At 43.6% G+C, this 15792-nt stretch overlaps 1 protein-coding gene across 5 annotated transcripts in view; it reads right to left on the reverse strand.

The window, feature by feature from the left end:
- LOC110522815 (collagen alpha-1(XI) chain-like) overlaps window positions 1-15792 on the reverse strand; it is a 135960-nt gene that overhangs the window by 42755 nt on the left and 77413 nt on the right. For all 5 annotated transcript variants that reach the window (XM_036977004.1, XM_036977003.1, XM_036977002.1 and 2 more), the window contains exons 10-24: window positions 14298-14339; window positions 13288-13350; window positions 11264-11338; window positions 7857-7949; window positions 7588-7644; window positions 7281-7334; window positions 7047-7100; window positions 6142-6249; window positions 6002-6055; window positions 5526-5570; window positions 4741-4794; window positions 3566-3610; window positions 1586-1639; window positions 1073-1117; window positions 910-963 (exon numbers count right to left, since the gene is read on the reverse strand). In XM_036977004.1, coding sequence (XP_036832899.1) covers window positions 910-963; window positions 1073-1117; window positions 1586-1639; window positions 3566-3610; window positions 4741-4794; window positions 5526-5570; window positions 6002-6055; window positions 6142-6249; window positions 7047-7100; window positions 7281-7334; window positions 7588-7644; window positions 7857-7949; window positions 11264-11338; window positions 13288-13350; window positions 14298-14339 — 897 coding nt within the window. The remainder of the gene's footprint in view (window positions 1-909; window positions 964-1072; window positions 1118-1585; window positions 1640-3565; window positions 3611-4740; window positions 4795-5525; window positions 5571-6001; window positions 6056-6141; window positions 6250-7046; window positions 7101-7280; window positions 7335-7587; window positions 7645-7856; window positions 7950-11263; window positions 11339-13287; window positions 13351-14297; window positions 14340-15792) is intronic.

A 15792-nucleotide genomic window follows, 5' to 3' on the forward strand; every position in this document is an offset into this window, starting at 1 on the left:
CGATAGGGTTTCAGAAAGGGGAGAGAAAGAGAGGGAGGTATGGATGGATGGAGGGATAGATGGATACTCAAAAAATAGAAGTCGACAGGAGAAAGAGGTGAAGAGAGCTGCATAACCATCCAAATGACAGGCTTTCAGAGAAGAGGGAGAGAGAGGGGTGAAGAGAGCTGCATAACCATCCAATGACAGGCTTTCAGAGAAGAGGGAGAGAGAGGGGTGAAGAGAGCTGCATAACCATCCAATGACAGGCTTTCAGAGAAGAGGGAGAGAGAGGGGTGAAGAGAGCTGCATAACCATCCAAATGACAGGCTTTCAGAGAAGAGGGAGAGAGAGGGGTGAAGAGAGCTGCATAACCATCCAATGACAGGCTTTCAGAGAAGAGGGAGAGAGAGGGGTGAAGAGAGCTGCATAATCATCCAATGACAGGCTTTCAGAGAAGAGGGAGAGAGAGGGGTGAAGAGAGCTGCATAACCATCCAATGACAGGCTTTCAGAGAAGAGGGAGAGAGAGGGGTGAAGAGAGCTGCATAACCATCCAATGACAGGCTTTCAGAGAAGAGGGAGAGAGAGCGGTGAAGAGAGCTGCATAACCATCCAATGACAGGCTTTCAGAGAAGAGGGAGAGAGAGGGGTGTATGGACACTAAGAGGCAGATACTAGAAGAAGAGAGAAGAAGGGAGATGAAAGGAGAGAGTGGTAATACCAGTGTGGTAATACCAGTGTGGTAATACCACTCACATGCATATCAAATCCATTAGGCTCTCTCTCTCTTCCATTCTCTCTCTCTCCCTCTCTCACCCACCACCTGCCATCTTCCAAGGCCCACCTGCCTATAGCACAGGTACTCTCTGGGAGAAGGTGGGGAGTGTGTATGATCGGGAGTGTGTTTCTTTGTTAGTACAACACTTACCGGGGGTCCGTCAGCACCTGGAATTCCTGGCAGTCCTGATTTTCCAGTAGGCCCCTGAGGAGTGAGGGGAAGATAGAGATAGACCAAAGACAACAGACTCACATCAACAACACTGCTCACATCACATCATGTAGGTATGTGTTTGAGTGGCCAGGGCCCGTACCTTCTCTCCCGGGGACCCGATGGCTCCCTGAGGACCTGGAAGTCCCTGTAAAGAGAGAGAGGAAGGACATTGTCAGTATAAATTAATTGGGGGATGAAACAGGAATGTCCAAGAGTGACAGACAATTGTGTGATCGAATCAACTGTGATTTTTTCGTAGGCAGAGCCAGAGTGCAACAGAGTAGAATTCTATTGGCTGGGTAGCCCACGAGCAGTCTTTCAATCACCTGAAAGTGAATGTGCTTTTCAGATCAGTTCAGATCAAAGCACAGAACCGTGCGTGTGCACATTTACTGATATTCTTTGCTAGTTAGTGAGTTATTAGCCGGGTTATAGATACGTATAGGTCAGCAATGGGGAGTTACTGCTTCCTACAAGAGCACAAAACCTGTAGGCTACATTTCAAGCTGCCTTTAAAAAGTCAGTCAGGTAAAAAGCAGGCATTGAGTGTGACCACACAATGATCGACCAAATGGCCACAATCTCATAACCTGCCCAAGAAGGGCACACTGACCTGAGCACCAGGGTTCCCTTGCTGTCCATTGGGACCAGGTTCTCCTTGTGGTCCCTATGAAGAGAAAACACCTTGGTTACATTCATCCACACTTACACAAGGACTGATAACATAGTACATAGGACAGAGTGGATTGAAGCAGTAGGAGACAGAAGACTAGAAACACAGTGTACTGAGGGGACTTTAGATTGTCAGTATCACTACATTATTACTTTGTAACACATAGACAGGCTATAACTTAGTGTGTTTTTGTAGCCTTTTCTAGCTGGAGGGAACATAACACACACACAGACACACACACAGACACACACACAGACACACACACAGACACACACACTCACTTTCCTAATGAAAGAAACTGCTGAACCTCAAACTCAAACGCAAATGCCTCGCTTCCCAGTTAATTGACAATCAATTATGTTCCCTGTTCGTAGCGGCTGGGAAAAGACTGTGGATCTTCCATCTCTCTTTCTAATTGGAGCATTGTCAGTGGAGCCACTGTCTGCTCCAGCCAGGCATTCTCTCATTACGGACACACCGCTCCAACAAAATGGAGTCGGAATAACTGAGACGCCATGGAGGACTGGGCTCTCACAGGACTCAATACACTCAGTCTAGTCTTCAGTAGAGGGCAAGAGAGCATTCAGAGTGTGGAAGTGTGTGAGTGTGGAAGTGGGTAAATGAGTCTTGAAACGATAGTAGTGTGCATTTGATGGGAAAATAGACTGGAATGAAGGGGAAGAAATGGTGTGATAGTGTTAGTGTAGGGGATGAAGGGGAAGAAATGGTGTGATAGTGTTAGAGTAGGAGATGAAGGGGAAGAAATGGTGTGATAGTGTTAGAGTAGGGGATGAAGGGGAAGAAATGGTGTGATAGTGTTAGAGTAGGAGATGAAGGGGAAGAAATGGTGTGATAGTGTTAGAGTAGGAGATGAAGGGGAAGAAATGTTGTGATAGTGTTAGAGTAGGGGATGAAGGGGAAGAAATGGTGTGATAGTGTTAGAGTAGGAGATGAAGGGGAAGAAATGGTGTGATAGTGTTAGAGTAGGGGATGAAGGGGAAGAAATGGTGTGATAGTGTTAGAGTAGGGGATGAAGGGGAAGAAATGGTGTGATAGTGTTAGAGTAGGGGATGAAGGGGTAGAAATGGTGTGATAGTGTTAGAGTAGGGGACAAGGGGAAGAAATGGTGTGATAGTGTTAGAGTAGCGGATGAAGCCGGGGGTGTCATCAGATGGGGCCACAGTGTTTCCTGACCCCTCCTGTCTCAGCCTCCAGTATTTATGCTGCAGTAGTTTATGTGTCGGGGGGCTAGGGTCAGTTTGTTATATCTGGAGTACTTCTCATGTCCTATTCGGTGTCCTATGTGAATTTAAGTATGCTCTCTCTAATTCTCTCTTTCTGTCTTTCTTTCTCTCTCTCGGAGGACCTGAGCCCTAGGACCATGCCTCAGGACTACCTGACATGATGACTCCTTGCTGTCCCCAGTCCACATGGCCGTGCTGCTGCTCCAGTTTCAACTGTTCTGCCTGTGATTATTATTATTTGGCCCTGCTGGTCCTTTATGAACATTTGAACATCTTGGCCATGTTCTGTTATAATCTCCACCCGGCACAGCCAGAAGAGGACTGGCCACCCCACATAGCCTGGTTACTCTCTAGGTTTCTTCCTAGGTTTTGGCCTTTCTAAGGAGTTTTTCCTAGCCACCGTGCATCTACACCTGCATTGCTTGCTGTTTGGGGTTTTAGGCTGGGTTTCTGTACAGCACTTTGAGTTATCAGCTGATGTACGAAGGGCTATATAAATACATTTGAATTTGATGAAAGGGAAGAAATGGTGTGATAGTGTTAGAGTAGGGGATGGAGAGAAAGTGTGTGAGGTGTACGTCAGATGCAAATGGAGTGTGTGGAGTATTTACACACTACTACTCCGCTTCGCACCGTGCCTCAGAACAGCCTTTAGCTGGGTGTTATCAGTACTTACAATGTTTCCTTTGGGTCCAGGGTGGCCATCCATTCCAGTTACACCCTGCAACACACAGTCAGATGAGATGAAGCTTCTATTTAATACATGAGGCCATACACTCAGGTGAACACAAAGAGAAAAAGGATGTGGACATGGGGAGTGCCTCGGGGATAGACTGAGATATATACACTGTAGATAGAGGCTGCAGTCATTTTGGTGGTAACATCATATTGGAAAAAGAGGACATTTCCCTCAAGTCCAAATGATGTAGAGAAGTTAAGGTGGAGGACATACACAGTTTCATATCTACAGCCATAACCTTTCTTATCATCTGAAGTATGTACTGTAGATACCGGATGTGTTATTTACCTATGTACTGTAGATACTGGATGTGTTATTTACCTATGTACTGTAGATACTGGATGTGTTATTTACCTATGTACTGTAGATACTGGATGTGTTATTTACCTATGTACTGTAGATACTGGATGTGTTATTTACCTATGTACTGTAGATACTGGATGTGTTATTTACCTATGTACTGTAGATACTGGATGTGTTATTTACCTATGTACTGTAGGTACTGGATGTGTTATTTACCTATGTACTGTAGATACTGGATGTGTTATTTACCTATGTACTGTAGGTACTGGATGTGTTATTTACCTATGTACTGTAGATACTGGATGTGTTATTTACCTATGTACTGTAGGTACTGGATGTGTTATTTACCTATGTACTGTAGATACTGGATGTGTTATTTACCTATGTACTGTAGATACTGGATGTGTTATTTACCTATGTACTGTAGATACTGGATGTGTTATTTACCTATGTACTGTAGATACTGGATGTGTTATTTACCTATGTACTGTAGATACTGGATGTGTTATTTACCTATGTACTGTAGATACTGGATGTGTTATTTACCTATGTACTGTAGATACTGGATGTGTTATTTACCTTGTACTGTAGGTACTGGATGTGTTATTTACCTATGTACTGTAGATACTGGATGTGTTATTTACCTATGTACTGTAGATACTGGATGTGTTATTTACCTATGTGTGTCATTAGTATTTTGTCGGTGTTGCTATGAGCAGGATAAATTCAATACAATACTGCTGAATCTCTGTCTTAACTGTGTGTGAAAGGAAAGTGTGTGTGTGTGTGTGTGTGTGTTCTAAACGTACAAGGGATCCGGGAGGTCCCTGAGGTCCCTTAGGTCCCAGCAATCCACGAGGTCCCTGGAGAGAGAGAAATACATGAAAATGCCAACATCAATGTCATGATCCATTTCAAAACATAGCAAATAACTATAGAATGTTTGTTAAATGTAAATCTATGATGTTTTTAAATTATGACAATAATGACAACAATGAATGAATAATGGATTTTCATCTAAAGTATACTGATGCTTCTTGAATCTCTCTTTACCATCATAGATTGATTTCACTATTCTTGATGTCTGCTGTCTTCTCTGTCTATCACACCGTGCTATCTCAGTGCCGTGACTCAGTGCCGTGACTCAGTGCCGTGACTCAGTGCCCCTTCCTCTCACATCTAGAGTATCTCAGAAAACCAGTGGTGTACCACCCCCTGGTGGTCTGTCTGAAATACTGCACCACACAATCTATCACTAATGATGCTCTCTCAGCCTTTTACTTTGTCTAACTCATTTTCTCTCTGCCTGTCTCATTCCTCTTCTCCTTTGGGGAAATCCTGTCAGAGAGGAAGGGAAGCTTGTCTACCAGCCGTGAGGAGAGTAGACTGTGAACAAGAGGAATCTAAGGGCTTCTCACCCTGAGATTCACATATAGGGTCTAGTTACTAAACCTGTTTAAAAACAAACTGTGTACATATACCATAAGCTGGACACCATTTATGGATCTGAATCCAGAACGTATATGTCAACACATGCTTTATTAAGTTGTAGTGTCACAATGACAGGGGATAGACATCATAAAAAAACACTTACTGGGTCACCAGGCAGCCCCCGTGGCCCGATCTCTCCATCGTCTCCCTGGAAACAGGAAGTGACATGGTCAGAACAGGAAGTGGGAATTTGGAGTATAGGAGAGAGGGAGAGGGAAAGGGGAGGTGTGAAAGGAGGAGAGGACAGGAATGACGTGATTGGGCCAGGTGATGGAGTGACGTGGGGGTGTCAAAATGAGACTCATTTACATGACAGATGACAGACACTTAGATCATACACTGACTAATCACACACACACACACACACACACACACCATACTGATGTGCTGACCTATGGACATACACACACACACACACCATACTGATGTGCTGACCTATGGACATATACACACACACACACCATACTGATGTGCTGACCTACGGACACACAGAGTGGGGAGATGAAGAAACAGAGAGCGAAACTGGGTAGGTATGATAAGAGATAGAGGGAGGCAGGGAGGGCGAGTGGTAGTACTTACTCTCTCTCCATCCTCTCCTGTGGGTCCGGGAGGTCCATGGGGTCCAGATTCACCCTAAAGGAGCAGACAGAAGATCAGTGGGACGTACACACACTGTCATACTACAACGGAGCTGAAATAACAACAACAAAGTGACTTACTCTGTGTCCCTTCTCACCAGGAAGTCCAGCCAAACCATCAAACCCTCTGTCTCCCTTGGTTCCGGTCTGACCAGGCATGCCTCTGGCTCCATCCGAACCAGCACGTCCCTGGAAAAACAGATGAACACCCATCAACACTTACACCCGCTTCACCCTCCTTTCTGAAGGGCACAATTCTTCATTGTTTTTATTTAACCTTTATGTAACCAGGCAAGACCCTTGAGGTTAGAAACCTCATTTGCAAGGGGGGCCTGGCAAGAGGTCAGCAGGAAGTAGTCTGCGTGAACATACAACACGAGCACAATACAATACGTAAGGGATAATTAACAAGCGGCTATGCATTCTATGGAAAATAATGAACGACATGGAACTAACCTTCCACGGAGTTGCATTACTTTCAGGAGAACACATAGAGCCCCGAATTGATTATCCCTTTTATACCATGGCTATAATTGAACACATTTGCCTCTATAAATGTGTTTATTTCTCAGTAGAAATGTGTTCAACATCCAACGAAGTAGCTAGCAAGTTTAATAGACAGCTACAGTAGATGCCTCTTTAACCGAACAAACTGAATTGTAAGTTTAGCTAACCAAACCAACAGTCCTAGATTGCTATTATGAAATATCTAATTCAACAATGCCAATAATGTTTTCAATTTGGCTTTTGCGTTCAAAAGCAGCTCAAACATAGAACATGTATGAATGAACTATAGCCATTGAATTCTACCGTGCTGATATACCATACGGTAAGGGAAATAATGCACACTCTGGAATGCTCTTCAAGCCAATCAGAAACTAGTATTCAACATCGCCATGTTTTAAAATGCATCAAAACTACATCAAAACTATCCTAATCTGCACGCCAAACTCAAATATCCATCCCAGACTCAGATTCACACTTACCCTTCTGCCGGGCTTCCCAGAGGGTCCATGAGAACCCAATGGTCCACGAGGTCCCTGTAACAAAGAAGAAGGTTATGGAGAATCCAACAAGAAAACCCTACAACAGAACCCCAACAAAATATCCCTAACAAAAAAACCCAAGTAAGTTGTGTTTATAGAAAGGCCTTAAACTTGGGCTGGAGATTACAGAGGAAGGAACAGTTCTAGTGGTCTAGAAACGTCCATCCGTCTTACCTGAGGACCGGACTCTCCAGACTCTCCCTTCAGTCCAGCCACACCTGGAGAACCCTGGGAGGAGGACAAACACAATAAGGTCACAGTAGGCTCAGATCAGCGGATGATTATGATCAGGCCACAGTCCAAACACTATTAATGTTGTAGCACCTGCATTAGAATTTAATAGGATCTTATCAACTATTAACAATATAATAAGTTATTCTCCTCAGGCTGTGTATGTGACAGAGGTGTGTGTGTGTGTACATACTGTGTGTGTGTGTGTGTGTGTGTGTGTGAGGAGACTGAGTAAAACTTTGGTACGTACCAGAGGACCAGATCTACCTGTCAAACCCATAGGGCCAGTAGGACCACGCATCGCCAGCTGGAGAGAGAAAACAGTTAGAGAAGTACAAAATGGTGTGTGTGTCTCAAATCAAATCAAAGTTTATTTGTCACCTGCGCCGAATACAACAGGAGTAGACCTTGTTATTATACAGTGAAATGCTTACTTACAGGCTCTGTGTGAATATGTGTGTGTGTATGCACTTTGTGTTTGTGTGTGTGTGTGTATGCACTTGTGTGTTTAAGCCTTACCCTAGCTTGTTGCATGATGGCTTGCATCTGGGCCTCCTGAGCAGACACCTGAGGTCCCTTCTGTCCAGAGTCTCCTCCAGAACTGAAGCGGAACTGAGGAGGAGAGCAGAACTCAGAACTCAGAACCAGACCCAACAGGTAAGGCCAGTCCAGTAGATACAGGTACATGGACAAAGATATAGAGACAGACACAGAGACAGACACAGAGACAGATGAAATGACAGAGACAGAGACAGACAAAGAGACAGACAAAGAGAGAGACAGACACAGAGACAGACAAAGAGACAGACAAATAGACAGAGACAGAAACAGACAAATAGACAGAGACAGACAAATAGACAGAGACAGAAACAGACAAATAGACAGAGACAGACAAAGAGACAGAGACAGAAACAGACAGAGACAGACAAAGAGACAGAGACAGAAACAGACAAATAGACAGAGACAGACAAAGAGACAGAGACAGACAAAGAGAGAGACAGAAACAGACAGAGACAGACAAAGAGACAGACAGAAACAGACAGACAAAGATACAGAGACAGAGACAGACAAAGAGACAGAGACAGGAACAGACAAATAGACAGAGACAGACAAATAGACAGACAAAGAGACAGAGACAGGAACAGACAAATAGACAGAAACAGACAAATAGACAGAGGCAGACAAAGAGACAGAGGCAGACAAAGAGACAGACAAAGAGACAGAGACAGACAAAGAGACAGAGACAGACAAAGAGACAGACAAACAGACAGAGACAGAGACAGACAAAGAGACAGAGACAGAAACAGACAAATAGACAGAGACAGACAAAGAGACAGACAAAGAGACAGAGACAGAAACAGACAAATAGACAGACAAAGAGACAGACAAAGAGACAGAGACAGAAACAGACAAATAGACAGAGACAGACAAAGAGACAGAGACAGAAACAGACAAATAGGCAGACAAAGCAAGAAGAGAGACAGTGGGTTGAGAAAATGCCAAGTCATCTTACAGGCTAGGTTACTCATTCTTCAAACAGAATGTCTAAATAAATAAATAAATAAATAAAATATGATTGTACTGAAACAAGTTATAAAAAAATAACTAATTCAAATTCAGGCTTGGCTTGCATTAAAACGATGCAGTTGTAAAAACCTTAGCTCATACATCATACAACTGCCTGGTTATGGTTCTTTTCCCATCAGAAGTTCACATGCCTATACTGGCATCTAGTGGTGAAATGTGGGTAATGCAACCAGTTGGTTGATCCTATAGAGATGTGTTTCTGTTTCTGTTGGTATGAATAAAAACAGACCAGTGAGGAAGGTTTGTCACCGCAACCTTGTTACTATGGAAGGAAAAAATAACATCGAACACAGGTTTGCATGAAGCTGGCAAACCTTACTTTTTTAAATACAGCAACATCTCTCTAGCTAGGGATCTCTTTCATAATATTTTACACTATATTTTTCAATTATCTATATTTTTCCCAGTGAACCTCAAAAGCACAATGTCCCTCGAGAGACTCATCATTCCTCTCACAGAAACCAGACTATAACACAGAGATCCAACCATGCCCAGAGGAAGAGAGAGAGAGAGAGAGAGAGAGAGAGAGAGAGAGAGAGGAATTTGAACTGTGACTAAGCAGAAACCTACGGCACACAAATGGCATCTAACTACCAAGCACACTATCGAACTCTACACAATCAAACAATAATTGACCAATTAAATGATAAGATTTAACATCTTAACATGGTTATTGTTCACAACTATACCTAAGTTAGTTGTGTTTGCGTGTGTGTGTGTGTGTGTGTGTGTGTGTGGGGGGGGGGGGGTGTGTCAGGATAATTAATGAAGAGGCAACTCAAATTAACTTTGATCAATTTTATTCACATTTTTACATAGCAAAACGTGATTATTTTTCATATCGGATCCGGCCAAATGGGTCCCGGAACGAAACAGTCCAAAACGGAGAGGTGCTGGTGGAGAGATGCTTTACTGGTACACCTTGACCAGACGTCTTGGCCTGACACATACAGCTTTTCCAGAAGGCTCTCTGCTCTGCTCTGCTCTGCTCTGCAGACTCCTGAGACTCCAGCAGGACATTTAGTCAAGTCATCACACTCAGCAGTAGGAGTACAGGCAGCAGCAGAACAAACAGAAAGGCTAGCTACTAACTTTAGCCTTTAGTTTTAGCAGCTGTGATCACAGGAAGTAGCACTTAGACCTGCTCTACTTCCTGTCTGAGGCTAGATTACTTCCTGTCTGTAAGACCCCTACACTCTTAGAAAAAGGTGCTATCTAAAACCACAAAAGGGTTCTTCGGCTGTCCCCATAGGCGAACCCTTTGAAAAAACAGTTTTGGTTCCATGTAGAACCCTTTTCTCAGAGGGCTTTACATAGAACCCAAAAGTGTTCTATGGACAGCCGCAAAACCCTTTTGCAACCCTTTTTTTCTAAGAGAGTAGATGTGTCATTTGGGCTGGAGTCTGGGGACAATAAGAAAGTGGGTGGCAGGGGATTGGGGGAATGGTGTATGGTAATTATCTCATCAGTAAGAAGGAGGAGGAGAGAGGGGAGAGGAAGGGCAAAATCCATTGGAGAAGGTCAGAGGGGAGGGACTTCTGGCTTTCTCATCCAATGGGTTTTGAGAAGGCGACAAGAAGAGAGGACGCAAGGAGTATGCAATTGAGACCTTCCCAGAGAGCGAGTCTAAATGACAGCAGAACCCCAGCTTCCTACAGCTTCCACTAGGAGGTGCTAGAGTGCTTATTGACTGGTTTACACCACAGCATTCTCTGATTGGATTATCTGGAGCAAGACCAGAGAGGAAGAGTGTTTGATTCAGGAGGAGACTACCTCCCTGCATTCCACTTGCTAACATAACAGAGATCTCGAACCCCCTCTGACACAGTCAGGGAAACACACATCACAACAGGTCAGGACACTGTGACCCAAACCATACAGAACTCTGATCTGATATCAAGAGCACTCTATGAATCAAAGGGTGAAATAATGCAACCAAGAGAAGGGAGGATTAGCCTTGTCTGAAGTAATACTGACGAACCTAACAAATATGTTGAAGTGCTATGACAATAGATTGAGGATAGCATTACAGAAGGGACAAGATTAGGATGGACGTTTAAAAAGAAAGCCTTCCAGAAGATAAATGCAAGCACAATAGCCAATAGGTACATTTAGAAACGTACACATGTGCATAAACATAGTCATCTGTCATCTGAGAAAACGTATGGAATGCAAGTCTAACATGCAACAGAATATTAGATGCACCCATTCAATATGTATTCTCTTCTAGATATAGATCTGTATATTCTAGAATTGTCATATAATGTTATTTACTTACAGACAGCATGAGGTCTTCATTCTAGATGAGTGTATTCTATAGTATTACAATATTTACTTACAGGCAGCATCAGGACAGTCCCTGGAGGTCCTGGCAGACCATCAGCACCAGGAAGACCAGCACGACCATTAGGACCCTGAGAGAGAGGGAGAGAGAGAGACAGACAGACAGACAGACAGACGGAGAGGGAGAGAGAAGAGTACATTTACTCGAACAAGGTAAATTATGCCAGGAATACAAGTCTTGTCAGGTTTTTAAAAAAAAACTTGTACAGGTGTTCCACCATGTTTTGGGGAGTGGTGGTGACTAATTGAAACCTTGCTGTATATCAACAGCTTGATGTATACAGTGAGGGGGAAAAGTATTTGATCCCCTGCTGATTTTGTACGTTTTCCCACTGACAAAGAAATGATCAGTCTATCATTTTAATGGTAGGTTTATTTGAACAGTGAGAGACAGACTAACAACAAAGAAATCCAAAAAAACTCATGTCAAAAATGTTATAAATTGATTTGCATTTTAATGAGGGAAATAAGTATTTGACCCCCTCTCAATCAGAAAGATTTCTGGCTCACAGGTGTATTTAATACAGGTAACGAGCTGAGATTAGGAGCACATTCTTCAAGGGAGTGCTCCTAATCTCAGCTTGTTAGCTGTATAAAAGACACCTGTCCACAGAAGCAATCAATCAATCAGATCCCAAACTCTCCACCATGGCCAAGACCAAAGAGCTCTCCAAGGATGTCAGGGACAAGATTGTAGACTGACACAAGGCTGGAATGGGCTACAAGACCATCGCCAAGCAGCTTGGTGAGAAGGTGACAACAGTTGGTGCGATTATTAGCAAATGGAAGAAACACAAAAGAACTGTCAATCTCCCTCAGCCTGGGGCTCCATGCAAGATCTCACCTCATGGAGTTGCAATGATCCTTAGAACGGTGAGGAATCAGCCTAGAACTACAAGGGAGGATCTTGTCAATGATCTCAAGGCAGCTGGGACCATAGTCACCAAGAAAACAATTGGTAACAACCTACGCCGTGAAGGACTGAAATCCTGCAGCGCCCGCAAGGTCCCCCTGCTCAAGAAAGCACATATACATGCCCATCTGAAGTTTGCCAATGAACATCTGAATGATTCAGAGGACAACTGGGTGAAAGTGTTGTGGTCAGATAAGACCAAAATTGAGTTCTTTGGCATCGACTCAACTCGCCGTGTTTGGAGGAGGAGGAATGCTGCCTACGACCCTAAGAACACCATCCCCACCGTCAAACATGGAGGTGGAAACATTATGCTTGGGGGGGGGGGGGGGTTCTGCTAAGGGGACAGGACAACTTCACCGCATCAAAGGGACGATGGACGGGGCCATGTACCGTCAAATCTTGGGTGAGAACCTCCTTCCCTCAGCCAGGGCATTGAAAATGGGTTGTGGATGGGTATTCCAGCATGACAATGACCCCAAACACACGGCCAAGGCAACAAAGGAGTGGCTCAAGAAGAAGCACAGTAAGGTCCTGGAGTGGCCTAGCCAGTCTCCAGACCTTAATCCCATAGAAAATCTGTGGAGGGAGCTGAAGGTTCGAGTTGTCAAAGGTCAGCCTCTAAACCTTAATGACTTGGAGAAGAGCTGCAAAGAGGAGTGGGACAAAATCCCTCCTGAGATGTGTGCAAACCTGGTGGCTAACTATGAGAAATGTATGACCTCTGTGATTGCCAACAAGGGTTTTGCCAACAAGTACTAAGTCATGTTTTGCAGAGGGGCCAAATACTTATTTCCTTCATTAAAATGCAAATCAATTTATAACATTTTTGACATGCGTTTTTCTGGATTTTGTTGTTGTTATTCTGTCTCTCACCGTTCAAATAAATCTACCATTAAAATTATAGACTGATCATTTTTTTGTCAGTGGGCAAACGTACAAAATCAGCAGGGGATCAAATACTTTTTTCCCTCACTGTACCTTGTGGTTGTGTTGAAACAATGGCTATGTGATGTGTTGGTGGTGGTTGGCATGTGATTGTGGTATTTTCCATGTATTTATTTATTTGTCTGTGTGTTTTATTTGTTGTGGGTGCTTGTTTCTCACCCTTTCTCCTGTGTCTCCGTGGCTGCCTGGGGGCCCGGAGGAACCTGGGGGTCCAGGGAGACCCTGTACACAACAATACATATTATCAGAGACTGAGGACGGCACACACACACACAGACACCCACACACACACAGACACCCACATACACACAGACACCCACATACACACACACACACACACACAGACACTCACATAAACACACACACACGTGCACACGCTCACACACACACACACAGACACCCACATACACATACACACACACACACACACACAGACACTCACATAAACACACACACAGATGCGCGCACATGCTCACACACACAAAACAAAATGCAGCTCAGGCAAACTTGCATAACAGTTGTACGCGGAAACATAAGAGAGAGAACAAGAGAGGAATGCATGAGGAAATATGGGCAGGCAGTCTGTTAGATGATACATTTCAACTGGGGCCCGTCTCTCTTTCTCTACTAACTCTTACTCTATTATTATCGACTGTTTCTGCTGTCTGTATTCTGTCTCTAAATGTTGTCTATCACTAGCAGCACCATATCACCACGTCAAATTATGAGTATTTGTAAATGTTCTTAACGAATAAAGGTGACTCTGATTCTTGTGGTCAAATAGCGTACAAGAGCGTGCATATAGGTAAATAAATAAATACTAACTGATCTGAGAACCTCTGTGTAACTGTCTCTCTAGGGCAAGTGGTGTGTTGTGCTGTTACTATTCTTATTGCTAAATATCAGCAATGGCAACTGGGCTGCAGTTTAATTATCTCTTAACAAAACACTAGTCATTTCAAGATGAACAGTGGAGGATACACAATATTCCTAACCCAGAGACAGACCAGATAGAACATAGGGCTGAAACAGTGTCAGAAGACTGTCATCTTCCACTGAAATCATAAGAGACTGGATGAGAGAAAGAGAGAGAGAGAGAGAGAAAGAGAGAGAGGGAGACAGAAACTGACAAACATAGAGAGAGAAAGAAAGTAGAGAGAGGGACTTACTGTTGGGCCTTCCGGACCAGGCGGACCCTCCACCAGCATTCCCTGAAACATACAAACACATCAGAGAGATGGATGGCTGCAGCCTGTAGAGTACGCAGCATCACCACTAACACTATGACTCTTTGTTTGTGTGTGTGTGTGTGTGTGTGTGTGTGCGTGTGTGTTCGTGCGTTCGTGCGTGCGGTGCGTGCGTGCGGTGCGTGTGTGTGTATGACCGTGGGTGTGAGTGCAACCCTGCGTGTACAATAATTCATATGAATGCATCTCTTCAGTACATGTGCATATAATTTATATACGTGTCCAGACATATCCTGCATATCTACTCTCCATCCAGGGGAGTATTTGGTGATTTAATATAAATTCCTGCCTGTCATTTCATTTAGAGCTTCACGTTAATCTGGGAGGAACAGGCAGAGGGTGAATAACGATCAGGACAAAGGCAGGAGACTGATGGAATATGTTCAACATGGAACAGGGGACTATGGGCAATAAGAAACACAAGTCATTTTATAGTTATAATAATATGATATATTTCATTTAACAGACACTTTTATCCTCAGCGACATACTGTCATGTTTGCACACATTTTACGTATGGATGGTAAATACTCCCTGTCTCTCTGAACATGACCCTTATCCTCTGCTAATACACGAAACAACATATCTCTGTCTCTGTCAGTCTCTGTAGTGTGTACACATAAACACTCACAGATGGGCTGAAACATCACATACAGTGGCTTGCGAAAGTATTCACCCACCTTGGCATTATTCCTATTTTATTGCCTTACAACCTGGAATTAAAATATATTTTTTTTGTATCATTTCATTTACACAACATGCCTACCACTTTGAAGATGCAAAATATTTTCTATTGTGAAACAAACAAGAAATAAGACAAAAAAATTGAAAACTTGAGCGCGTATAACTATTCCCCCCCCTAAAGTCAATACTTTGTAGAGACACCTTTTGCAGCAATTACAGCTGCAAGTCTCTTAGGGTATGTCTCTATAAGCGTGCCACATCTAGCCACTGAGATTTTTGCCCACTCTTCAAGGCAAAACTTTAGCTCCTTCAAGTTGGATGGGTTCCGCTGGTGTACAGCAATCTTTAAGTCATACCACAGATTCTCAATTCGATTGAGGTCTGGGCTTTGACTAGGCCATTCCACATTTAAATGTTTCCCCTTAAACCTGTTGCATTAGCAGAATGCTTAGGGTCATTGTCCTGCTGGAAGGTGAACCTCCGTCCCAGTCTCAAATCTCTGAAAGACTGAAACAGGTTTCCCTCAAGAAGTTCCCTGTATTTAGCGCCATCCATCATTCCTTCAATTCTGACCAGTTTCCAGTCCCTGCTGATGAAAAACATCCCCACAGCATGATGCTGCCACCACCATGCTTCACTGTTAGGGATGGGTTTCTCGGGTGATGAGAGGTGTTGGGTTTGCGCCAGACATAGCGTTTTCCTTGACGGCCAAAAAGCTAAATTTTAGTCTCATC

Source organism: Oncorhynchus mykiss, chromosome 5 (genome assembly GCF_013265735.2).
Source record: "Oncorhynchus mykiss isolate Arlee chromosome 5, USDA_OmykA_1.1, whole genome shotgun sequence".
In the NCBI taxonomy this organism is placed as follows: Eukaryota; Metazoa; Chordata; class Actinopteri; order Salmoniformes; family Salmonidae; genus Oncorhynchus; species Oncorhynchus mykiss.